This window comes from Fukomys damarensis, unplaced genomic scaffold, assembly GCF_012274545.1.
Source record: "Fukomys damarensis isolate Sample0158 unplaced genomic scaffold, DMR_v1.0_HiC HiC_scaffold_19, whole genome shotgun sequence".
NCBI classification, from domain to species: Eukaryota; Metazoa; Chordata; class Mammalia; order Rodentia; family Bathyergidae; genus Fukomys; species Fukomys damarensis.
In genome coordinates, this window is record NW_022900931.1 from 47,308,660 (window position 1) to 47,335,299 (window position 26,640).

At 40.6% G+C, this 26,640-nt stretch overlaps 1 protein-coding gene across 1 annotated transcript; it reads right to left on the bottom strand.

Annotated features, from left to right (window-relative positions):
- Positions 1 to 1,427: 1,427 nt before the first annotated feature.
- Positions 1,428 to 26,640, bottom strand: Ly9 (lymphocyte antigen 9). Its single transcript, XM_019206396.1, is given in 12 exon segments — positions 1,428 to 1,601; positions 3,799 to 3,867; positions 4,425 to 4,802; positions 6,867 to 7,000; positions 7,841 to 8,053; positions 9,558 to 9,624; positions 9,626 to 9,816; positions 11,297 to 11,551; positions 11,554 to 11,633; positions 12,085 to 12,346; positions 23,388 to 23,717; positions 26,523 to 26,640. Coding segments are annotated over 12 exon segments (2,163 nt in total). The 3' UTR covers positions 1,428 to 1,535.

The following is a 26,640-nucleotide window of genomic DNA, read 5'->3' on the forward strand; positions in this document are numbered from 1 at the left end:
AAAAAAAAACACCTTTTCCTTCCCCAAGCTCATGTGTATCTTTCCTCAAAAGACTAAACATGCAGATACCTTTACCTAAATCTAGGGAGACTTTTTTTGAAGCATAAATGAGAGGCCTTAGTGATTTGCAACTTTGACATATCGTTTTTGTTAAAATACTGGTGTTCCTGAAAGATCAACAGTAACAGGATGCCCTGGAAAACACATTTGTAAGATATGTGCACTTGCCAACTCAGACCCTTTCCAGTGTCCCCAAACTCTCATCCCGACTGCATGATTCCTTCCTTGCAAATTTACCCACTGTCCTTCCTGACAATGTTCTCAGTAATCTAAATAAATTCTTGTCTTTCCAATGTTCTTTGTCTCTTAGTGAACTCTTTTAACTGCCTGCGTCACTGGCTCTCCATATGCCATCAGGCATGGCATGAAAGAGGTATTTTAAGCACTTTTAAGAGTAACACATGTGGTTTAAAAAAATCCAGCAGTACAAAAATTATGCAGTAAAAAAATAAGCCTCCTTCTCAACTTGAGATTTCTAGTTCCTCCCCTGGAGGTAGCCACTGAGAAAGTTTTTTCCTACTTCTTTCCAGAACTTCTCTATGCCTACCTAAGCACACAGACAGACATTTTTTCTAATCCAATTGGTAGCATACAATATACATTGTTCTGGACTTTGTTCTTCACACTCAACAGTGCATTTTAAAGTTTATTCTATATTAGCACATTAGTCTTTGCTTTCTTTACAACTAGTAGGGTGTTACAGCCTGTGCTTGGATGTTCCCCCAAAGCCTCATGCAGTCATAGTTGGGGCTTTTTCAGAAGTGGCTGGATCTAGAGTGTGTGATGTTGGGATTATTTATGATGTAATGCTAGGCTCAAGGGTACTGGAATTAGTTCCCTAAGTAGCCTGGATAAGACATAAAGGATAGAAAGAGCTGTGGTCATCTCTTGTTGCTTTGCTGCCTTCTGTCCATTAGAACTGTTTCTCCTTTTCCATGCCATCCTGCCTTGGAGCCAGCTGATTATGGACTGAACCTCTATAAACTGCGAGCTAAATAAACCTTTCCCCCTTTAACTTTGGGTGTCAGGTATTTTGTCCCAGCAACAAGAGAAGTATTTAAGGCATAAAGTTTGATCCTGTGTGGGTACATTATTCAGTATTTATAGCTAGACTCTCACTAAGGGACATTGAAGTTATTTTCCACTTTTAATTTTAAATAATACTGTACAGAACATAATTTTATGTAGCTCTTTGTGTCCATGTGTGAGAATATCTGTTGGATTTGCTTTCATAGCTGTTCATGAGATGGGTGAAGGATAGTCAGATCCCCTTCAATAACTTCCAACCAGGACTCTAAGGAGCCTGTACCTAAAATATTAATGGGCTTAGGAGGCTGAGGGGAGCGTAGCGGTGAAATCCAGGCATGTTTGAGTCACTGTGGGAAATGCTGCTTTACTTGTCTGTAGGAGCACCAGGATTTACAAGGTCCAGCTACTTTTCCAATCAGAGACGTAGAAGTTTTTTTTTTTTTTTTTCAGGTGAAATTTTGGTAGGTCAAGGTTTCAGAGGACTCCAGAGCATGCTGTGGTGGTGGCACCTCCTGTGAACCAAAAGAATACACATAAATCTGGTTAATAAAGCCTTGAAAGCCACATATTTCTTCAACTCTTTGCTGGTGAGGGAGAAGCAGGAAAGGCCAGGCTGAGGCTCGTACATTCTGCAGAAGTAGTGGCAAGTGGAGCAGCCTTTATGGTCTGTGCTCTTAAGACTGTGCACTGGGTTTCATGTAAGAGCAATACTAGACAGTTTAGTGCAGAAAATCCAGGGGATTGAAAAACAACAGTAAAATGCCTTGCCCTCGAGAAGTTACTGTTGAATGACCCCAGTCTCTGCCCTAGCTGGCGAAGCATGGAAACTTCTCTATAAAGATAATTCAAATGGTAGAGTGTAGGTTCCAAAGCAGTGGACCAGATCATTAGACCTTCATGCTCTAAGGGTTCTGAGGGTTCCTTGTTGGAGGAATGATCAGGGAAGGGACTAAAGAACAAATGAGACCTGACATGATGAAGAATAAACCTTCTTCAAGACAGTATGCAGAGATGTGTGTTAGAAAATAATATCCAAAGTAGGCTTTAGCATCGCCTAATTAAGTGGGCAGCAGCAGCCCTAGGTGACCCAGAACTAGAATTCCTGTCTGGAAAATTTTGATGACAAGGAATGAATCGTCAAGAGCTTGGCTAAGGAAATGCATTGATTTCTGCCTTCACTGTAGGCGAGGGTGGGGTTAAGATCTTAAACCTCGAGCATGCAGGATTCACCAGACATGTGAGTCATGGCCATTCTGAAACTTGGAGCAGAGACTGAGGACCATAACTTTAAGTTTGACACAAACACAGAGGACCAAACTGGAGTGAAAAGGAGCCCTAAGAATGCAATGAACAGTAAAGATCTGGCCTCAAGGCTAAATGTGAAGTCCCTGTCTGGCTAAACATTAATACAACAATCTTGAAGGCAGATGATGGTTGAATTAAATTCCTTATCTAAACAGTGCCTATAGAACACATTCTATCCATTTTGTCAGGTCTAGCTCATATTTCTTTTTTTCGTGAAGCCTCTCCTATCTTCAATGCCTGGAAATCCCTAGGAACTTCACACACCACTTATCAAGTAGACCCATAGTGTTTTCTCTCCCCCTTCAGTTAATTGAATCAACTCCACTCCTTCCCCACTAAAAGATAGATAACAAGTCCTCAAGGACAGGGATGGTATTTTAAACATATCTGAATTACCATAGCACTCAGCTCAGCTCTGGGCAAACAAGAGGTGCTCATATCTGTGGATTGGCTGGCTAGTCAAAGATAAGTAGCGTAAGTGAAAAATTCTGAGTTTTAAAAAAAATTATTCTTGAATGTGTTACAGGGAGGGAATTTGGGAAGAAATTTGAAAGCAAAAGTGTGAATGGAAAAAGTATATTCAGGAAATAAAAAATGGAGTGGACAGCCAGATTCAGATCAATTTTAATTGTTTAGGATTGTTCAAGATTTTCTTTAAATTCCTTATAGTTCTCAGTAACAAAACTTCCAATGGCTATCTTTGTAACAGTAGGCAAAATGAACTTTTCTGACTCCTAACTTCTTGAGCTGTCAAATACAAAAGACATATTTCTAGAGGTGCCACAAGGATCAGAGGAGCACGTGAATGTTTTGTATAAAAGTTATTATGATTATCATTATTACTTTTAGTGGTAAATTTTATTCCTAAGGAATCTTTTCAACACCAATGTTTTGTTTTGTTTTTTTTTTTTGGTACTGGGGATCGAACTCGGGTCATTGTGCTTGCAAGGCAGGCACCAGAACCACTGAGTTAAATCCCTGGCCCTGCACCAATGTATTTTAAAACCAATATATTTTAGTTAATGCATTTTCTTGACATTAAATTATTGGCCGATTTCCAAATTATTTTGAGAAGTCACCCTTTTTTGGATTAGGGTAAAGATTATCATATATATACATGTATAAACATGTATAAGACACAGTGTTTAAGTTTATAGTCTTTCATTCTGGAATAATTAGCAAGAAATATTATTAAATCAGTTATAAGCATAGATGCAAAACAATGCTTTGAAAACACAGATGTAAATCAAGAATGCTTGAGCACATCTGTTGACCATGCAATGTATCAGAAGGGTGCACAGTAGGTAGAATTTAAGTTCTTCAGCCATAGGAATCTAGGAATTTCAATTAAAACAGTCTAAACAATAGTTCTTCCCTTTATGGAGACAGAATAAAATTACTCACCTTCTGAGGTTTCTGAACAGAGCAGTAGATTGTGGCTGAGCTCTCCTCCTGAGGGACTGAGGTCTTTCTCTAAAACAGACCATTTCAGACCAGCTTTAATCACCAAATGAGTTTTCACAGTTTCACACTCAACCTTAAAGAGAGGAAACATCTTACCAGGTTCCAGTCTTATATAGAAAGGGGGAGCTGCTTTGGTCCAATGGGGATACGCCTCTGGATCTGAAATTCCTCTTTGTTTGTTTATTTTTGGTTTTTTTGAGACAGGGTCTCCCTATGTAGTTGAGACTGACCTGGAACTCACTATGTAGCCTAGGCTGGTCTTGAACTCACAGCAATCCTCCTGCCTCAGCCTCCCAAGTGCTGGGATTACAGGCGTGCGCCACCACACCCAGCAGAAATCCTCTTTGTATTAATGGCCCAACAGTGGGAGGTAAGGAATGAATTCCTATATTCCAATGGCCCCAAAGCTCTGGTAACCATGGATAGAGCCACAAGTCCCTGTCTGTATGTCCCTAGTACTGTTCCAACTTCGGACCTCTAATTTGGAGGAATGTATAATCTAGGATATCAGATGCTCCTAGAAGTAGGAGTAGGCAGAGGAAGGTGTATTGACCAGAAGTGCTCACCTGCATAACAGTGAATACTTGCACATGTTCCACATCCTGTTTATCAACAGACTTAACTGCTGTGTAATCTGGAGTGGAGGCTTCATAGCTCCTTTGCCCCTCCGAGGCTAAGTCATATCCAGGATGCTTCCGAGTAATCTTGTCTCTTCCACCGACAGCCAGGTGTACCTTGGTCCTGTCCTCATCCTCCTCAGTTGTGATGCTGCTGTCAGAACTGGTGTCTGAGGTGGATGCAGACTCATGTCTGACAGTGTGAAGGGGAGCGCCCAGCTTTTCATTTCCTTGGGAGAGCATAGTGTATATTGCGTGAGGTGGTGCGGGTTCTGGAACACATTGTGCAGGGTTAACGAAAGTGCCAGTCCTGCCTCTCTCACTTAGCTGCAAGTTCCCAGACTTTTCTTACTTCTACCCCAGATGAGGCAGAGAAGTGGGCAAATTTTGTTCAGAAGAGCATCAGGGTTTAAACTCAGGAGTATCTGACCTCAGAACGCACACACTGGACCACTAGACTGTGTCACCTTTGGACAACAAAGGCCATGAAGAGTCACCGATGGTTTAAGAGTTCAGCTTAGCAAAGTAGTGAGCAAAAAAGGTAGAAAGGAAAAACTTGGGAGGTAACAGCCAGTTCGGAACCCACTCAAGTGTTTTAAGGAAGAAGTAATGAGGAAGAAGAATGTCTGTTAATATATACACTGGTTAAAAAATAAACTTGTAGCCAGGTGTGGGGTGCAACCCTGAAATCCTAGCTGCTCAAAAGGCTAAGGCAGGAGGATTGGAAGTTCGAGCCCAGCCCAGGCAACTTAGTGACTCTGCAGGACCCTATTTTTTTTTTTAAATTAAATAACAAACAGACAAACAAAAATGAGCTGGGAATGCATCTCAGTGAGAAGGCCCTGGGTTGAATCCCCAGTACTGCTAAACAATCTAACCCAAACCAAAACAACCAAATAACAAAGAAACTTGTAGGACAAGATAAAGGGGAACCATCTTTAATCCTCCAGCTTTTATCCATGTCAGCATTGCTAAGATAAAATATTAAATTTAGAAACCAGAGTTCAAAAAAGTGTTATAGATTGCTATAATATATAAGATTAAAGGAACAGCACATGAACACATCACATCACAAAGATATGTATAATTCCTGTAAGTGCATTTAGAGCCTCTGAAAGGATTTAGATGCACATAATGCTTAGCGGTGACTCTGGGAGGAGAGACCTGGAACCTGGAGGTTGCTATCTAGAAGGGTATTTACTTTAAACTATATGTACCATATAAATATAGGACTTTTCAATTAAAAAAATCCATTCAATTAAAAAAGGCATGGTGAGAGCTTGAACTAAGGCAGTGGCAGTGGACCTAGGGTAGTTAGCTGTGGAGAGATTACAGCAACAAGGCTTGGGGGGTGAAAAGAGATGCCACGGAAGAGGAGGGTTGGGGTGATGCTGGTATCCCCAGTCCATCTTTACTGCTCTTCCTCTGCTCAGAGTCCAAGGCAGGAGCACCCTGGCCCAGGGTGCTGAGCGTTTTGTCCTGCAAGGTGTGATGAAGGAGCCCTTGGGGACTCCACGCAACAGCCCCTTCTCATTTCTCAGCCTTTCCTCTTCCGCTACACATTCCCGCTGAAAAAGGCAGCACTGTGAGATCCCTTGACTTCCTCCCCCAACTCCCACCCAGCCCCTCCTCTAATTCTTTCTCATTGGGGAATCCTCTCTAGGAGTGAGGACAAAGGGTTTGGAATGCAGAGCGTGGTGTGAGTGACCCTAGGCACTCCTCAGCATTCCAGAGCTTCAGAGTTCAAGGTGGGTAACTAAGGATACTATGGGATGGGTGTGGGGAAGTAAAAGCAGCAATCTCAGCCCTGCACCCCAGAAAAGTTCCACTTTTGCATGCTTTATGCTGTTGAGGTATTATTTTAAGAAAGTGTTTCTTAGCTTTTCCAAAAACTGTAAAACCACTGTCTCAGTGATGCTGCTGGTAATAGGTGTTTGCACAGTTTCAAGGGGTTTAATTTTAACTAAGTTTTAATTTTGCTTCAGCCACAGATTTATTATTCCATCTGACCTTGGTTTCTTTATTCTTGGGGTAAAGAAAATAAATCCATCTTCATGGTAGGACACATTCAAGAGATGACAGTCGATGCCCCAAGAAACTTGAGGACCCAAGGGCACACTGCCCCTCCCAACTCTGCATACCATCTCTAAGGGGTCTATCATGGTTGAAACTATTGTTCCTAAACCATCTTCCTCTAACTCATTGCTTCCCAAAGTTTTAGGGGCACACAGATCACCTGTGGATCTTGTTAAAATGTAGATTTTAGCTTAGTACTCTGGAGTAGTGCCCAAGATTCTGCATTCCTAACAAGCTCCTAGGTGACACTCCTAGGTAACAAGCTCCTAGGTGACACTCCTAGGTAACACTATGTTGCTGGATAGAAGACCGTACTTTGAGTAGCCAGATTTGGAGATTATATTTTGAGTAGGAGGTTCTATCTGAACTACTTCCTGTGACAATGGTGAAATTACCCTGGGTGTCATCTGGGGCCTCATCTTGGCTGGAACAGCAGACTACAGCTGAACCTGAGAAACCAAGTTAGAGAAGGTGATCAAGGAGGTTGGAAGGAGACACATGTCTGATTCTGTGAGAAAGAAAGGAGTGAAAGGGAGGCTTCTGGAGACTCAGACTGGGAAAGACTTAGGGAAGAGAGTGGGCCCTGATGGGCACACCTGATCACGGGAAGGTGTAACCAGAAACTAAAGTTATTTTCAGCTGAGAGGAAGGCTATGGACCTTCCTACCATCTCTTTGGAAGGGAGAGCTTTAACTCTTCTGTTATAGCCACTAAGTCAGAGTAGTTTTTCTGCTCCAAGCAACTCTCCAGGGGCCTATAGGCTCTAGCCTTCTCTTTCTTTTTAGAAATATCCAATTTCCACTCCAACACTAAGATTCCAGAGGGAGCTACTAATCATGATGGCTCTCTTCTTGGCTATAGTCACAGGACCTTAACCCAGGCCAATTAGAGATATTTCTGACATTTTCCAAATTGGAGTTGTCAGGAAACATCTTTTTGCTGTTTTCTGAATCAGAGCAATTAGTATGTGTGACCCTGAATTAGTTCCTGTGTTGTGGTACATTCTCTCCCTCAGTTACAGCTTGGTCCTTCAGGTGTTGTAATAGCGTTAAGCTGGCTCCAAAAGAATGACAATGGTGAGAGATGGACAGTTTTGGTGATTTCTGAGGCTCTGGTGACATTTGTCAACAAAGGCCAGCTCTGTCATTGCCTTCCCCATGATTGATTGTAACAGCTATAAAATAGATCTTGCTCCCACTCTCTTTTTAACAGGTAAGCTAATTTGAATTGGTTGTAATATGTAATGAAAGGTCTCCATAAACACCCATCCCCGTGTCACTTAGAATAACCGGGTCTTGGAGAGGAAGGGTGGCAAGGAATTCTGTGAGGATAAAGGAGCCTCCAAGATTCCCAGGGAAAGGGCTTGGTGTTGGACAATGTCATTGGTCTAAGAAACTCACCCTGTCTTTTGTGCTTCCAAAAGTACCAGTCAGTGATGATCCCAAGGAACAGGAAGGAAACCAGGAAAGGCCATATCCAAATATTCACATTTACTTCAGGGCCTTTGAAGAGGAAATTAGTACCATAAATATAAATAATGACACTAGATATTGGTGCAAACGAGGGACAGAACATAATGGCCTCTTACCTGACTTAAAATCCCATATATTGCCTGAAATACTTCTTGTCATTCATTCATTCTATAACCATTTTTCAAATCAAGCTTTGTTGTTGGTGAGAGGTTACAGCAGTATGTAAGACAGACACAGTCAGTCCAAGATTTATGGCTTGTCTAGTGTCACAGAGTTTTAAGAATCTGACCTGGGATTTGAATACCAACTGTTGATCCCAAAGTACACTCAACCACAACACTATGTTGCCCCTCTCTGTAAAGGAGATGAAAAGGGATCTGAGTACTTTGGGAGCGTGAGGCAGGAGGATCATAAATTTGAGCCCTGCTTGGCATTTATGGATTTAGCAAGACCTTATCTCAAATTTTAAAAAAGGGGCGGTAGGGAAGTTGCTCGGTGTGAAGGTCCTGGGTTCATTCCCCAGTAATGGTGGGGGGCAACCCATAAGAGGAACTCTAATCTCAAGTTCAAGATAGAAAGAGTCCAGAGTCTTGCCAGGCTGGGCTCTGGATCCATTGCCACATGCAGCCTTATCCGACTTTGTCAGGTCCTGATTAGACCTGATCTATCTTCTGCTTTCCTCTAAAGAAGACCAGAAGATAAAGCTCAGGCTTCCACACCTGTTTTTATTGTGTGACCTTGGGTATTGGGAATTGTGAGTCCATTCCTGGATCTCAGTTTCTTTATCTACGAATGAGAAATGATAAGACTATCTGTCTTGTAGGATTGTTGGAAAGACTGATTGTGCAAAACAGCATAGAGACCCAGACTAGTGCTGGGCATTTTGTAAGAGCAACCAGAGCCCCTTCTCCAGTCCCCACTCAGTTAGACCATGCAGCTTCATGATCTGTGTCCCTTCCCACATCAGCCTCCACTCCGCTCCTCTCCACAGACCTCCCAGAAATGTGGCTAGTGTGACGGAGAAACTAAATTCCTCTTTTTATTTAATTTTAATTCATTTCTATGCGAATGTTAAAATGGCTATTTAATTCTTTCTTGAAATGCTGGTATGTATGTTTAGAACAATATATTTTTTCCACCTGTAAATTTCATAAAATTTCACACAGATCGAATACTTCAGATGAAAATTTAGTATCTTAATTGAGACAAAGTGCAAAATAAAGCCCTTTTAAAAACAATATAAAATAAATTACAGTAAACTGTCTCAAGAATGACTTTTTGGTATCAAATACAAATGCAATGATATTTTGGATATCCTAGGTTAAATAAATATTATTAAAATAATATACTTATTTTTGTTCTTTCTAATGTGGTTATTAGAACACTGAAATTATACATGTGGTTCTCATTATATTTCTATTAAAATGTGTTGCTCTAAAGGACTCACACTCCCTCCCTGACTTTCATAAGGAACCACTCAGGACGCAAACTCTTAGATGCCCTGGGGCCTGAGGAGACAGACGCAGAAAGCAACCTGGACAGGTGTTCCTGATGGGAAACTGGGAAGAGCTGTTGCTGACAGAGTTTCTGGCTGTGCAGGTAAAGATTTGCATGACTTCTCCAGGAAACGATGTGGTATGATCCCTCTGGAGACACAGCAACTCCCTTCTGGAAGGTCCATGTGTACGTCACAGTATCTCCACCATCCTCCACTGAGCAGGTCAGGTTGGCCCTGCAGATGCCGTCCTTGGGGGACAGGGGGCTCCAGGTGATTTTCGGCTTCTTCAGCTTCCCTGTAGGAAGAGAAAAGCAGAGTCAATGTGGAATCAGGCCACCTACTTTATTCGTTCGTGAAGTTGAGGGTAAGTGACGAGGAGCACTGTGGAGAACACCTGGCCTTTTCTTCTCCACCTGTGAAACCTCACGCACCTTGCTTCATCTCTGTGTACTCAGTGATCAGGTCCGCAACATGACAGTTAATGCAAGAATAAAGAAATGAGCCACCTATTGCCATCCGCAGTACTTACAGCTGTGAAAAGTGAGCACCAACAGCATGAATAAGCTCAGTGCTTCCGCATGCACTGAAGGGCCTGCCCAGGCTCATGTTTGGGGTTCCCACTGTCTGACTGGTTTCCTCCCACAACAGAGGGTGTGCGCAGTGAGCCCAGAACAGACAGAGCAAGTGCTCAATGATAAATGTTTCTTTAAAATGCTATTTTAAAAAGAAATTTAATTATTTAAAGACCGCATACTGTTATTTGAATAAAAAGTTATTGAAAAAGAAATAGTAAGACTGGTTCTGGTCTTAGTCTGTTATTACTTTTACTTAATCTTGATGGTTCTTATGGCTTGAGTTCCTATGTGCAGTGAATGTAGACCAACTTGTGCTTTTTAACTGCACCACAGATGGATAGGGAGTCTTCATGGGTACCTAGGCATCAACAAACTCAGGGAAGGGCCATGTGCACCATATCTGAATGGCACAGGGGAAGGAGTGCTTGTTCTGTCTTTGCTGGTGGACTTAAAACATGCAAAGTGTCAAGCCAAATTCCCTCAAGACCCAGGGCTAAGGAGGAAGCATGCACTTCTACCTCCTATACTCGGGGTTGCTGTGTGGTCCATTCTTTCAGAGGACACAGTATATTTGCACACCAAACACTTCCCCTCAGTCTTATCGTATTCCATGCCAGCCAGCTCTACCCCTATTCAAAATGATAGTGATTCCTAAAAGTTCAGGTTGGAGAGTTCTTGGTCCCATCTGAGAATGGGTGCAGGTGAGAGCAAGTGCCAAAAGTTGGATGATCGAGGCCTAACGGAAAGCCTGGGAAGGTGGTTATGATTCTTCTATGAATTCACTGGTAGAAAATGAATAGCTGTCCTAGTGGTCTGAGGCATTTTGGTGTGAAAAGAGGCCTGAAAAGTCAGGTATAGTGGTGCAGGCCTGTAATCACTCTGGGAGTTTGAGGCAGGAAGATTGTAAATTTAAGCCTTGTCCAGGCAATTTAGCAAAACTTAATCTCAAGATAAAAAAAAATTGTGTGTGTGGGGCTAGGAATGTAACTTAGTGAAAAGGCCCAGGGTTTAATCTCCAGTATGGGGAGAGGTGGGGAGAAGGAGAGGGAGGGGGAGGGAAAGGGAGAAGAGAAAAAAGAGAAGAGCAGAGGAGAAGAGAAGAGAAGAGCAGAGCAGAGCAGAGAAGAGGTGTGGTGGAGAAGGAAGCAGAGGAGAAACCTTCCAGGGAAGGAAGCTAAGGCACTCTGCCTAGAGACTTACGGTAGATGAGCAGTGTGACATGTTTCATGCTGGGGACTTCAGAGGCCTCTGAGCACACATAAGCACGGTAGGGGCCAGCATCTTCCATCTTCAGCCGGCTGATCTTCAGGGAGTAGTCCTGGCTGGAGATCGACACTCTGCTCTCATTATGACCCTGGGGCTTAGCGGGCAGATCCGCTGTGGCTGCTTCTTTTTCTTTGCTGATAACAGATGTGTTAAACACCCGGACAACTTTCTTTGTGTCCTGATTGATCAGAGAAGCAAGGTGATCGGCTCTCCTAGGGTCCCCACCACTGTGTCCTCCATTGCTTTTCCTCTGGAGTCTCCTGGATTTATAGTCAGAAACAAGATAGTACAGCTTTAATCACTGTTCCTGCCTCCCCTGGTCCTAAGTCAGTCTGAAGGGGACAGGAGCCCACTCTCCTTCCTCCCTACCCTCTGGCCTTCTCTGAAAATTTCCCGTACCCACCTGTGCCACCATAATCTGACCACTGCACACTCTTCTCTGCCCTTCTGAGGAGACACAGGGGACATCACCTAAACACCTCTTTATCTGCACTCTCTTCCTTTCCAATGCTCTACTCTTAGAGTTCCACAGTGTTCTGGGAGTTCCCAAGGCCTGCCAGTCTCTTTCAGGGCCCCAAATATAGAAAACAAAGAGTCTTTGGGTTTGCCCCATTCCTTCTTTTTCTCATCAGTGTTCTACCAGAATCCTGAGATTTAGATCTCCCAGTTACTCAGATTGTACCATAGCCCCCTGAAAGGCCTAGCTGGAATCCCTTACCTATACAGAACTTCCAGGTATGGACAGGTTGTGGCTGATGGGATTCTGGGCGGTGCAGGTGTACGGCAGGTATGAGTCACAGGACTTTTGGGAGATGGTGAGAATGGAGCCCCCACAGGATTCAGAGGCATAGGGAACCCTTGGAGTCCAGCTGTAGGTTACATCTTTCTCTGCACCCTTCACAGAGCACATCAAGGTGACATTTTAGGAAGCATACTCAGATATGTTCAGAGATACCATGGTGATTTGAGGCTGCTGTAGCCACTCTGTGGGGACAACCACATTGGGAAGGCACTTTCACCAGCAGGAAGAGGCTGACAAAAAAGGTGGTGATGCTAAAGGAGCTAAGGTGTAGGGAGACCAACATTACCTGTTCCTAGGAAGTGGTCTCTGCAGGCCAGACTGAGAGCCTCTCCTTTGCACTTCCATATGACACTGCCCATGGGTGCTGTCACCATGGTTCAACATGAATAGCAGTCGGATTACTTCTCCTCCCCACCCCCTACAGGATGCGAGTTCCTTAAGGCCAGAGGTGACAGCTGTGTCTGAACATCTAACCTCCAACCTGGCCCCTGAAAAATATACATGAGACCTTGGCAGATAAATGGACGAATGAGCCCCAAACACTAGGAACTGTGGCGCTCAGCTTCTAGACTTCGAGGTGCCCTTGCCTGTGGGTCTGAATTTAGGACTTGCTGTGCTTCCAGAACTTCTTCATGGTTTTCTCCTTCCCATTTGTTCCCTCTCTCCTGCTCAGTGAGCGCCTGTGCGAGCGTGTGTGTGTGTAATTAAATTCTATTTCCTTTTTAAAGCAGGAAATACATGTCCATGGTTGGCAGGCTGTAAGGCATAAACAGGATGGCAGAGGGTTATGCAATTGGAAAAGGTGTTCAGCCAATGACAGGCAGGAAGCAAAAAGAGAGGGGAGTACCTGCGGATAAGAATATACCAGGCCGCGTCCCGATGACCCACCCCCAACCAGGCTCCACCTCCTAAGAGCACATTCAGCTACTCAGCTCATCAGTGGATGAATCCATCATTCCCCATGATCCAATCACCTTTCACACATCAAAATTTTAGGGGACGTTGTAGATCTGAACCATAACAGACGGTGTTATGCAACGCATCATGTCCTTCCAAAGCTCTTATGTTCTAGCCTCCAATTATCTCCACATATAACTATATTTGGAGATAGGTCTGTATCTGGAGATAAGTGCAATTAAGTTACAGTGGTGTCATTTAGTAAGCTGCAATACAACATGAGCGGTATCCTTATAAGAAGGGGAGGTGTGAGTACAGGTAACACAGGAAGAAGGACAGCCATGCAGGACATCAAGAGAAGACAATTATCTTTGAAACAAGGAGAAACTTGAGAAGAAATCAAATCTACTGAAGGTCATAGCTCCACAAGGCCCAACAGTGCAAATCCAGCAGGCAAGAATTTAAAGGGAGACAGAGAAAAATAAAAATGAACCAATAACAGGAAAATAACATGACAATGATAAGTCAATACATATCAGTTATAGCCATCAATGTTAACGGCCTCAATTCACCAATCAAAAGAAACAGGCTAGCAGAAGCAAAATCCAACAATATGCAATATACAAGAAACACACCTACTTGAAAAAAAGAAGCTCATAGACTGAAAGTAAAAGGAGGGAATACAGTTTTCCATGCAAGAGGAACTCAGAAAAAAGCAGGCAATGTAAATTTCAAACCAAAGCTAATTAAGAGAGACAAAGAAGGTCACTATATCCTTGTGAAGGGTACAATTCAACAGAAAGAGATGACAATTATAAATACGTATGCACCAAACACTAAAGTCCCCAACTATATAAAACAAATATTAAGGCACATGAAATACCAAGTAAGCACTAATACAATTGTAGTGGGGGACCTCAATACCCCATTGTCACAAATAGATGGATCATCTAGATTAAAAATCAACAACAAAATACTAGAACTGAGCCAAGCTTTTGAACAAATGGACTTAATAGACCTCTACAGAGTGTTCCACCCCACAAAACAAGAATATACATTCTTTTTGCCTGCACATGGGTCATTCTGCAAAATAGACCACATGCTAGCTCACAGAACATGTTTAAACAAATGCAAAGGTATTTAAGTTATCCCCTGTATATTATCAGACCACAGTGCAATTAAACAGATCAATAGCATAAGAAACTGCAAGAACTTCACAAACACAAGGAAATTGAACAACACTCTCTTAAACAGACAATAAGTCACAGCAGAAATTAAAAAAATTAAAGAAGAAATTAGTTTTTACAAATAAAAGATAATGCCGATACAACATACAGGAATCTCTGGGACACAATGAAAGCAGTTCTATGAGGGAAATTCAGAGCAGTGAGTGACCATGCTAGGAAAACAGAATGAGCTCAAATAAACAACTTAATGGTGAATCTTAAGCTCCTAGAAAAAGAAGAGCAAGAGGAACCCAAAGCTCATGCAAGGGAGGAAATTATAAAGATTGAGCAGAAATCAATGCAATAGTGACTAAGAGAACAATACAAAAAAAATAGATGAATCAAAGAGTGTTCTTTTGCTTTTTTGGTTTTTTTGAGACAGGGTCTCACTATGTAGTTGAAACTGACCCAGAACTCACTATGTAGCCCAGGCTGGTCTTGAACTCACAGTGATCCTCCTGCCTCAGCCTCCCGAGTGGTGGGATTTCAGGCGTGTGCCACCACACTCAGTTGAAGAGTTGGTTTTTTGAAAGAATAAATAAAATCGATAAACCCTTAGTTAAACTTATCAAAAAAAAAAAAAAGGAAAGAAAAGGCTCTGCCACGACCACGCCAGTAGAGTCTGTGTGACAATGTCGGTCACCTGGCAAAAACCAGACCAGAGGTATCGTCCCCACGGGGTTAAACCTCCTGGAGGTTCTTGGCACACACCGCATGCAAAGTCAGCTGTGAAGAAAATAGCTGGCCTCTCTGCCTGTAGTTTGGGGACATTGGGTTTATCTATAATTCTGTTTTATTTTGTCTTTATTATTATTTGTTCATTATCTGTAGAATTGTATTCTGGGCAGAAAGGTTAAGAACAATTAGATGTTCCTAGAGATGTGGAGATATTGAGGCACAAGAGGATGGGCGGCCAAAGTACTGACCCTGAGCCCCGGACTGTGAAGTCCTGAAGGTGAACCTGAAGGTAACATGCTAAAGCCAGTCCTTTGTCTTACAAACTTTTCCTTCTGATTGCGTATAGGTGTGGTCTTACCTTGACTCAATGATCTTAACTTTTGTGATGATAAATAGGTGTGGTTTTACCTTGACCTTGTGGTTTTAATTTTTACAGTATTATTGTCTATTTTATGCCTATCTGTGACTGAAATCACTCTTGTGATGTGCCCTTGAAACTAATATATAAACACCTGGAGTTAGAAATAAAATTGCAGCAACATTGGTAAACTTCACCTCGGTGTTGAGTGCTTTTGTCTGACTGTCATCGCCGAACCTGCTCCCACCTTTCAGAGAACCTATATCTCCTCGTGAAATCTCGTGTATGCTGCCCTATGGTCGGTAGCAAGTGGCGCCCGAACAGGGACCTGAAAGATAAGCTTTCTCTTCTCTTTTCTTATATATTTTTTTTTTAGGAGTTTAAGGTCGGCTCTCACTAAGGGATCTGCAGTCCCGCCAATAAAAAAACTGGTTATAAATAAATAATCAAAAAATATGGATCTTTCAAAATCAAAGGGAAGACGTACTTTTGTCTCTGCATTGAGACATATGTTGCGAAAAAGGGGACTAAAAGTCTCCAAGGCTATTGCTAAAAGATTTTATGATTTTATAATAAAGGTTGCCCCTTGGTTCCCAGAGGACGGGGGCTTTACTTTAGAAGATTGAAAGAGATTAAGAAGAAATATGCAAAAATATCTGTCTTCTCATAAAAAGGAGAAGCCTCCACCTCAAACATTCCCGTTATGGATACAAATAAGAGATATCTTATTAAAAAAATCTGATTTAAAATTTTTAATAAAAAAAAACCCCTCAGAACAAGAGGAGGACGAAGCCCCCATAAATAAATGTGGCCCACCAAAGTATAGAGCTACAGGGGATGATCCTGATGATTGGGATCTAGAAGATACAGAAAAATATAAATCAGAAAAATATCACCCTGAAAAATATAATAATCCCCCTTCTCAGATAATGATTCCTGCTCCTATAAAAAAACATGGAAAGCCAATTCCAAAGCCAAGAAGATATTTACCTCCAATAAGATTTCAAGGTGCCATAGCACAGGCTAAGGCAAAAGGGGATATGTCATTTACTTTCCCTATTGTTCTATATGATGATGAGGAACCAATTTACGAAGCTTTACCTTTAAAAACATTAAAAAAATTACAATTGACAATAAAAAGTCTAAGACCATCCGCTCCTTATACTATTCAAATCTTAGAAATGATAGATACTCAATGGCTAACAGTATATGATTAGTTTCAAACTGCTAAGACAACTTTATCCCCAGGAAATTTTGTTCTCTGGAGAACAAAATATGAAGAGACAGCTAAAGAAACAGTTTACAATAGTTTCACAAAAAAGAGAACTAAGCCTACAATATCCATGCTGCTAGGAGAAGAGGAATACACTCAACCGACAACTCAGATGCATATAAGCAAACCTATTCTAAAATTAATAACTCAGTTAACAATAGGGAGCTGGAAGACAGTCAAGAAAGCTGTCTTATCAGGAGGAGATTACCTCCTATGGTTAACTAATTATACCGAACAATACAAAGTGACTACACACCACAATCGACAGGCGGGAATAGCTTTAGCAAGCTATGAGATACTTGCAGGAGAAGGGTCTCAAGACATAATATCTCCTTTACAAGAGACTCTTAAACACGTCACAACACAAGGGGAGGAAATCTTTAGACTATTCCCCCTCATTCAAGTAGAGGGACCCCAAGGGCCAATTAGAAAACATCACCCTCTTAAGTTTAAATTGGTTATGCACCCCCAGTTGGGAAAGGGATATTTGCTTGTGTTTTTCCACAAAATACTGATCAACCGTGATAGATCCCGGAGCGTTTTATCAAACAGATTAACGCAAGCTGTAAAAAGGACCAAAGACAATCTTCCGATATTATTTCGTAAACGTCATTACAGACTCTGTTAATCCCTTAAAGATAAAGATTGTAAAGGCTCCTCCTAAGAGCTAATTCTTCCTGCTTTTCCATCTTATGTGCTTTTTCATACTTTTCCTGTCATAATAAATGATTACTTTTTACATCCACAAATAAAAGGTTAATAATAAATGAGACAAAAGAAGATAATAAAAAAACTATGGATAAAAGAAATATACTTTTGATATAAAAAGATTTTATATGTTTATCTTATTAAAAAGATATAAAAAAAGATATACAAAACCAAAAAGCTTAAATATATAAAAAAGATATGTAAAAGTATTTTAACAAAATTATATATATTTGCTTGTTGGTTTCAAGTTTATTACAAAAAGTTTACTTTTATAATAACAGAGCTTTCATTCCTTTTGATTCTAATTCTACGAGATCTATTAATTGATCTACCAAAGTTTTGATTGATATTAACTAAAAGAGGTTCTAGGGCTGGAGATTTATTTAGCTCAATAGTGCTGCCACCTGCCTTATAATTCAATTGGTCAAATACATTTGAACATATTATAGTTTCACAAATTGTCTTACAAGTTTATGTCTATACAATTGTTTAAAAAGTATTTGTCCAATTATACTAGATTGAAATGATAACAAAGATACTAATAATTTGTTAATTCCTATAACCTGATTTTATAAGTTAAAATTTTGTCAAGATAATTAGATATAAACTCAGATCTAGATAAACTGTTAATAACAAAAAAGACAGCTACTAAAAAAAAATTTATTCTGGTCTTTATTCACTAATGCCTTCTGAAAAGATATACCCCCAATAAATATGGCCAAATATGTTATTATAGAATATTTACATTGGTTATCATCAAAGGGTTAAATTCTAAATATACTATTATATTATGTGCTCAATTTTAACCAGTTACAACTGTCTATATATCAGGATCGAGGTGACTGACGAACCGGAAACCTCCCCTGACCCCGGCCCTGATGAGGACTCCGGATAATAAAATCAAAACTTTTCTTTTTGTGTGGCGCCTGTCTGTCTTGTCAGTGTCTCGTCTGTTGAGTGTTAAACTAAATTTATTCCTAGAAACAAGATGGGAGCATCCAGCTCCAAGAACACCACCCCACTGGATTGCTTTCTAACTAATTTTATTTAAAATTGTTTTTGTTTTTTTTTTTTTCCTAAACACAAAGATGATTACAAAATTAAATTCTCTCATGAAAAGCTTCGCTCCCTGTATCAATCCAAATCCCACCGGAACAAATAACTGTCTACCTCCTTAAAAGGAAAAAGGCGCGCCCCCAGGATTTCCTGGGTTCCCTTTCTAGGACGCAGAGGTCTGCTCATCAATAATAAAACAAAAAAAAATAAATAAATAAAATCATCTATCTAAATGATGAGATCCCCTGGGTTACTCCCTAGTTTATCTTTAAAAGGGGACCCAGGGAGAAAATATATTAACTTCTTAAATAACTATATATATAAAAAAAAATTAGTTAAAATAATAAATGAAAAAAACTAGATAACCTCCTTTATACATCAAAAGAAAGGGAGGAGGGCTTATGCTTAAAGAGCCCTCCAGGCAAATAAACAAGACCATTTTCTGAAACAGAACCCCGGCACCCCCCACCCTTTGTCTTGCATTGCATCACAAGACAAGGAAATATCTAATAGTTATGAAAAATGCTAATACTAAACCAACTGTTCTCAAATACATAATTAAAAATTTTGATACAGATTTTGTGGGGGACTGTAAGATAAAACTGCAACCAAAGATACTTAAAAACTTTGTGAATTATCATGGTCTCAGCTAAGCCAAACCTGGCCCCCTGACCACAACTGCCTCACGATCACTGACAAATTGTTATCCAGTCATCTAGATCTGCAAAAAAGACCCCCTGCCTGAGGTTGATTCCTTCCTGCTCAAGGATGGGAGCAACTTCATAGAAAATGAAATACACTATGCTGGCTATGCAGAGGTGACTCAAGATGAAGTGGTCCAAGCAGGACCCCTCCCCACTAGATGGTCAGCTCAATGAGCAGAGCTATGGACACTCATACAGGCTCTCCGATGGACAAAAGGAAAGAGGGTAAATGTTTATACAGATTCCTGGTTGCCACTCGATATAACTATGACACAATCTATAAAACAGTGGGCTTCTCACAGCAGAGGGCACTTATTAAAATTAAACAATATATAATAAAGTTATTTGAGACAATGTGGAAATCTGACAAAATAGCTATAATATTTTTTTAATTCCAAGGTTTGATCTGCCTCTCTCCATAGGCAGTGACAATGGGCCAACATTTATAACAGAGGTTATAGAGACTTTCTCTTGGACTTATCCAATATAAAAATCACAGGGGTTAAAATTGTGCAAATATTAAAAAAAAAATATTCAAGGATAAATTAAAAATAAAAAAGATCTCCCTGTGATGTTAAAATTTAGAAAAGGACCCCTTTCTGACCTATATAGAAAGGGCCATATGAGTCACTTATAGTTACTCCACAACTATCAAGGTAGCTGAAACTCAGCTACACCACTCTAGAATAAAACAAAATTCCAGGGAATCCGACTCTAGGAAGCCAAGAGACAACACACTCAAAGCCCTGCTCTCACCACACCGGAAGCTGGTGAGTCTACGCACGGCTGAAGAAGGAGAACTACAATCTAGATATAGACTCTTATATTGTGTCATACTATTATGAGTTATTATACTTCTAAATTAAGAGTTGATAAACCTACAGATGATAAAAATATAAAAACTTTTGTGCTCTGGAAATCCTAATCCTCAATTTCTCACTACAATCACAAATTACCTCATTAAGCCAGTCACATCTGGACATCACTTCAGTGAAAGGTTTAACTTCATCCCGATCTTCGTCACTAAAGACATTAAATCCCCTTTCCTGGATCCACTATACTATAATTAGAATTATAATTTCTTACATTATTTACATAATTCTAATTCTTTTCCCTTGCTTTTTTAAAATCTTTTCTCAAACCCTATCCCAGCTACAGACAGAGATCGCTATTCTACGGCTAAAAAACAAAAAAAAAAAAGCGGGAACTGCCACGACCACGCCAGTAGAGTCTGCGTGACAATGCCGGTCACCTGGCGAAAACCAGACCAGAGGTATCGTCCCCACGGGGTTAAACCTCCTGGAGGTCCTTGGCACACACCGCATGCAAAGTCAGCCGTGAAGAAAATAGCTGGCCTCTCTGCCTGCAGTTTGGGGACATTGGGTTCATCTATAATTCTGTTCTATTTTGTCTTTATTACTATTTGTTCATTATCTGTAGAATTGTATTCTGGGCCCAAGAAAGGTTAGGAACAATTAGATGTTCCTAGAGATGTGGAGATATTGAGGCACAAGAGGATGGGCGGCCAAAGCCACAATAATTAGACAAGAGAAATAAATAAAAGCAATAAAGATAGGAAAGGAAGAAGTTAAACTTAAGTCATTATTTGCTGATGATATGATATTCTACATTGAAGACCCAAAAAACTCCCCCAAAAGACTTCTAGACTTAATTGACAGATTCAGTAAAGTAGCTGGATACTCAAAAATGAATAGACTTCTTGTGCACAAATAACAGACTCACTGACAGTGAAATTAGGGAAACAGTCACTTTCATAATAGCAACCCCAAAAATGAAATATCTAGGAATTAATCTAACAAAGGAAACAAAAGATCTCTACATTGAGAACTATAACACTCTGAAAAAAGAGGTTGAGAAGGATATAAGAAAATGGAAAGACATACCTTGTTCCTGGGTGGGAAGAACCAATATACTGAAAATGGCCATACTTTCCAAACTGCTGTACAGATTCAATGCAATCCCTATTAAAATCCAAACAGTATGTTTCACTGACCTAGAGAAAACAATACAAAAATTCAATTGGAACCAGAAGAGACCTAGAATAGCAAAAGCCACTCTAGGCAACAAAGACATGGAAGGGGATATCACAATCCCCAACTTGAAATGATACTCCAAAGCCACTGTGATAAAAACAGCATGGTACTGAAAAAGAAACAGACTTATGGATCAGTGGAATAGATTAAAAGATGCAGAAACAACTCCTGACATACTCAGCTATCGCATCCTTTACAAATGAGCCAACCATCTTCACTGGATGAAAGATAGCCTCTTTAATAAATGGTGTTGGAAAAACTGGATATTAACTTGTCAAAGATTAAAACTAGACCCATATCTTTCACCATACACTAAACTAAAATCCAAGTGGATTAAATATATAAATATTAAAACAGACACACTAAACTTTCTGGAAGATACATTAGGTAGAACTCTTGAAGTTATATCAGCATAGGAAAAGACTTTATGAACAAATCCTCAGTAGCATGGGAACTAGCACAGAGTCAACAATTGGGATCTCATCTCTTTAAAAAGTTTCTGAACTGCCATATAAACCATAAGCAGAGCTAAGAGACAACCCACAACGTGGTAAAAAATTTTACCAGCTGTTCCTCAGGCAAAGGTCTACTATCTAGAATATATAAAAAATCAGGTCCCCCCAAATATAAAGACCCAATTAAAAAATGGACATCTGAAATGAAAAGACATTTCTCAGACAAAGATGTAAAAGCATCAAATAAACATGAAAAAACGTTCAACATCACTGGTCATTTGAGAGATGCAGATGAAAACAACACTGAGATTTCATCTCACCCTGGAAAGAATGACTACTAACAAGAAGTCAACCAATAATTAATACTGGTGAGGTTGTGCGGAGATAGGAACCCTTCTCCATTGTTGGTGGGAGTGCAGACTAGTGCACCCACTCTGGAAATCAATATGGAGACACCTCAAACAACTAGGATTGAAGTCCTATTTCACCCAGCTATTCCCCTGCTGAGTATCTTCCCAGAAGAATTAAAAGAATCATACCATAGTGATATATGCATACCCATGTTTATAGTGGCACAGTTTGTAATGGCTAAAATTTGGAAACAGCCCAATGCCCATCAAATGGAGACTGGATAAAGACTTAAAAAAAAAATGGAGTACTCCTCAGCCCTAAAGAAGGAGAAACTAGAGATATTTATAGCCAAGTTGAGGCCATACGCTTAAGTGAAATTAATGTCACACGTGTAAATACTGAATTTACTTGTGTGAAAAACAAAAAGTATAAATAAGGATCAATATGTATAATTGATATTGTGTATTAGGAAGAAAAGGTCTAAAAGAGTACAGGATGTAGGAGGGGTGGGGGAAAAGTAAAAAGGGAAGTGAAAAAATATGTAATAGGGAAGAATGAAGGGGATCAAGGGAGGGCAGGGGTATGGGGAAGAAACAAAAATCAAGAAACAGCATGTAAAGGTACAAGATCCCAATGATAAGTGTAACTGTATTGTTTGCTTTAAACGTACCAGTAAACTTAGTGGGAAACAAAAGAGAAATACGAGAAAAGGAGAAACACAGAAAAAATGTCTTTGTAAACAGGGAAAGGTGGAGGGAATGAAGGGAGGGCTGGGGAATGGGGAAAAAGAAAACCAAGATAAATCTTGTAAAGGCACAAGATCCCAATGATGAATGTAACTGTACTGTACGCCTAAAATGTGCCAATAAACAATAAGGATTTAAAAAAATCTACAGATGCCTTAACCAGCCTCCAGAAAAATAAGAAAATGTATTTCTGTTGTTTAAGCTGATTACTCTGTAGTATTTTTTATGGTAGCCCTAGAAAACACATACAGATTTTGATGCCAAGAAGTGGAGTGCTGCTATATCAAATGCTTGGAAATATGGAAATTGGCTTTGGAACTGAGTAATGGGTAGAGGCTGTGTTCTTGACTTGGTAGAAATGTTGGCTTTTACCAGTTCTGTGAGGATCAAAAGGAAATAGGAGAGCTGTAGGAAAAGGTATTGTTTCATAGATGTACATATATTATGAACAGAATGTTGGTAGAAATATGAACATCTACAGTATTTCTGGTGAAGTGAGGAACAAGTTTTTGGGATATCTATTATAAAGCAGCATAGAACTTCGCTGAACTATGGCCTAGTGTTTTGTGGGAAGTAGAACAACTTCTCGAATATGGAGCGTGTAATAATAACTAATCTAGTATTCATTTTTACTGTAGAGACAAATTCTTTGAGAAAAATAAAACATGTTTTTTAAAAATAGAAGCTCACAACCCACACAAGGTTCCTGGAACTCACCATAGACATACAAGATGAATTCCTTCTCAATGGTGTCACTAGAATTATGTTGGTTTATTTGGGCTTTGTAAGGTCCTGCATCTTTTTGGGTAAGGTTTCTGAGGTGCAAGGAGAAGCTCCAGCCATCGATGTCTAGTTGGCCCTTGTAGCTTTTGTCCATGAAGACTGGACATTCTTTGGGGAGTGCGAAAACAAGAGCGTTTTGGTGGCCAGTCCTGGAGACGTGCTCAATATCTGTCTCTCTTGAGACGTTTAGGGAGAGTGTCACAGAACTCCCTAGGATTCCTGACACCACTGTTGGATCTGCGTCCTTTCCCGAGGCGCCGAGTTCTGTAGAGAAAGAAGATGGATTTGGAGGAGCTGCGGGACTCGAGTCAACGTTCAATCATTCATTCATTCATTCACTCAAAAAATGTGCCAGATGCTGAGAAATGAAATTGGATTCCTGCCTTTCATCTTCTAGGCCCATTACCTAGTGGAGTCATGACTCCATTCATTGACTAAGCCCTTTCTCTCATAAAAGTAGCTATGACAATCAGGAAAACAGATCCTCCAGATTTCTATTACAACAGGAGAATTAGCCTTGTGATTTAGGGTCAATTTTTAAATTTTTCTGAAACTTAGTTTTCTCATTATAAGACTGAAATGCTCAGATTTGCCTCATCTTCCTGTAGAGATATAGTAAAATTTAAATGAAAATATGTCACTGTAGATTGTAAAGAACTAGTAAAGTAATAAGGCCATCTTTTAAAAAATAAGATGATGAAGTATGTAATCATTATCTCTGGCAAGATCCATATTCTTGGTAAACATTGTTGTAAAGGCTTTCTGGAGCCCACAGCATTTGGTCAACACAACTCATTTCCATGTACAGACTCTGTACATGTTTTCTAGGTGACTCTAACCTGGATCCCCAGATTCCAGAGGTTCTGAGGCTCTGAGGAGTACACTGGAAATTCTAGAAAAAAACCAGATGTGTTCAGCATCTAGGCTACTTCAAGAATTCTGGGTGGAGAAACACATAGAAAATATTGAAGAAAGAGGAGAAGCATATATATATATATATATATATATATATATATATATATATATCCTAGAGGGGTAAAAGGAGGCTAAGGCAAGCTCTGAAAACTCAGAAGTTTCAGGATATGTAGACAGAGAGGAGACAACCCGACCGGCATAGGTCTGTGCACAGCCCAAGAGTAGAACTTGAACTTTGTGAATTCTCAGTGAGGGAAGATGTAGGGTTAGAGACCTTGGATGGAGGTCAGTGCGTACTGTGGGAACACCTAGAAGGCAGAAGCTGAGTTGGTGTGAGGTTGGTTTGAAGTTGCCTAAAACAGAGCTCTTCCTATTTGGAAGACACAGCCTCTGACTGCTAGGTGCATATTAGGCCCTTTTCTTAAATTCTTCAGTCATCAAAAGTATCCTATAATTAGTCCTTTTTGCAGATAAACAGATGAGCTTTAAAGAATTTAAGCCACCTTGCCTGAAATTAGAGAATGAATCAGTTGCAGAGTTCAAAGTCTATGTATGTTGTGCCCTGGAGAGTGGAGGCCAGGAATACTGATCACTCCATGTCCTGGAAGATGCTGGATCTTGGCTGGGTACTTACGGCCTGTTTTGAATTCATGTGTGCTTACCTCATAGATAAACCAGTTTCACAGACTGTCATGGAGGGAGCAGGATGTGGGTTTCCCAGATCAAACAATGTTGCAGTAAACAATTTTATTTAGTTCCTGGCACACTGACAGTGTTCCAGCTATCTTATCTTGAACTGCACCATTTGACAAGTAATAAAAGAAGTTTCAAAGATTGCAAGAGCTAAATTTGACTTGCCCATTTATTTATAGCTCACAAAGAAAGTACAGGACAGTAGATATGGCAACAATCATAGCTTCTACCAATTATCTATATGTAGTAGACACATTTCATACCTATAAAAGAGCCTTAATATAGAACACTAATTGCTTTCTATATCCATGAAATAGAAACTCGTGAATGATAGTGAAAAGATTTAATTTTAAGTATTAATGACACTAAAGTGTGGCAATATCTTCACTGTATTGGTTTCTAAGCTCCAGAACTAGCTTGTTGGAGACGCAAAAGTGAGACTAATGGAGTGTTGCCCCAATTATCAGAGATACCTCTTTGCCCTCATTTGTTTGAAATCACTGCATTGATCATTTGGGACCCAGAGGGCATTCAATATAGTTTACTTCTGGTGCATGCAACATATCTAAGGAATACTCAAGTATTGGTTTTGGCATTAGAAATGGCTAATTTTGTGTTTTTTGGTGATCCAGGATGAAACAGAGTGAAGAGAGGTTAGACTGGACCTCAGGTTGTGGTCCAGGTTCCCAGTCCACTCATACCTGCATGTGGAAGTTTTTCTAGAGTTCTGCCCTCTCTCCTGCCCAGCTGCTTTCAGATAGATCCCCAGTGCTATTGGAACCGTCCTCTCTGAGGACCCCCAGAAAGCATGATCACAGAGGGGAAAGTAGCTGCCCCAGAACCAGGCGGCTAGTTTTTCAGGTGCCTCCAGGGCCTCAGTTGGCTACTGGTCAGCTCTGCTCCACAGTTTTGGTCTGGGCAATGCAGCTGAGGGATGTTCCCCAGAAACTGGCAGGGTTGGGGTCATTAAGAGGAGGAAGAATGTGCGGAGGAAAAAATTATTTAGACAGAAGCTATCCTGCCAGGGCCCCCAACCACCTCCAGATCCCCAGTGAAGTCTTAGTAGCACAGGATGTTGTAAGAACTAGGACAGAGAGTAGAAAGCTCTAGATGTTCACCCCTTCCCTAGGAAATTGCTAGGTGGCTGTTCACCAGGATAATCTCCTAGGATCTCTCTGGATTTCTTCACATTCTACAGGGAACAGACGCATAACTCGGCATTCTCAGCAGGAGAATTTGAGAGTAAGAAGAACAGAATTTGAGTGCAGTGCTACTTCAGATCGAGACTAGAACATAAGGCCTGAACATGCGCCTGCACTCGCACACACAGCTGCTCTCACACACGTGCAGAGCTCAGAATAAAGTGGGACACGAACAGTAGTTACCACAGGGTGGGGGGTGTTCCTGATTTCACCAGCGGGAATCTTCCAGTCAGGGAATGCAGGCCATATAAGGACTTACCCACAAGTAGGAAGAGGACAGGAATCCGCAGAATGGAAGAGAACGTTTTCGGCTGGCTTTCTTGTGGCTTACCGGAGAAAAGTCCTGGAGCCCGGTGGTATGACTCTGGGCTCGGCAT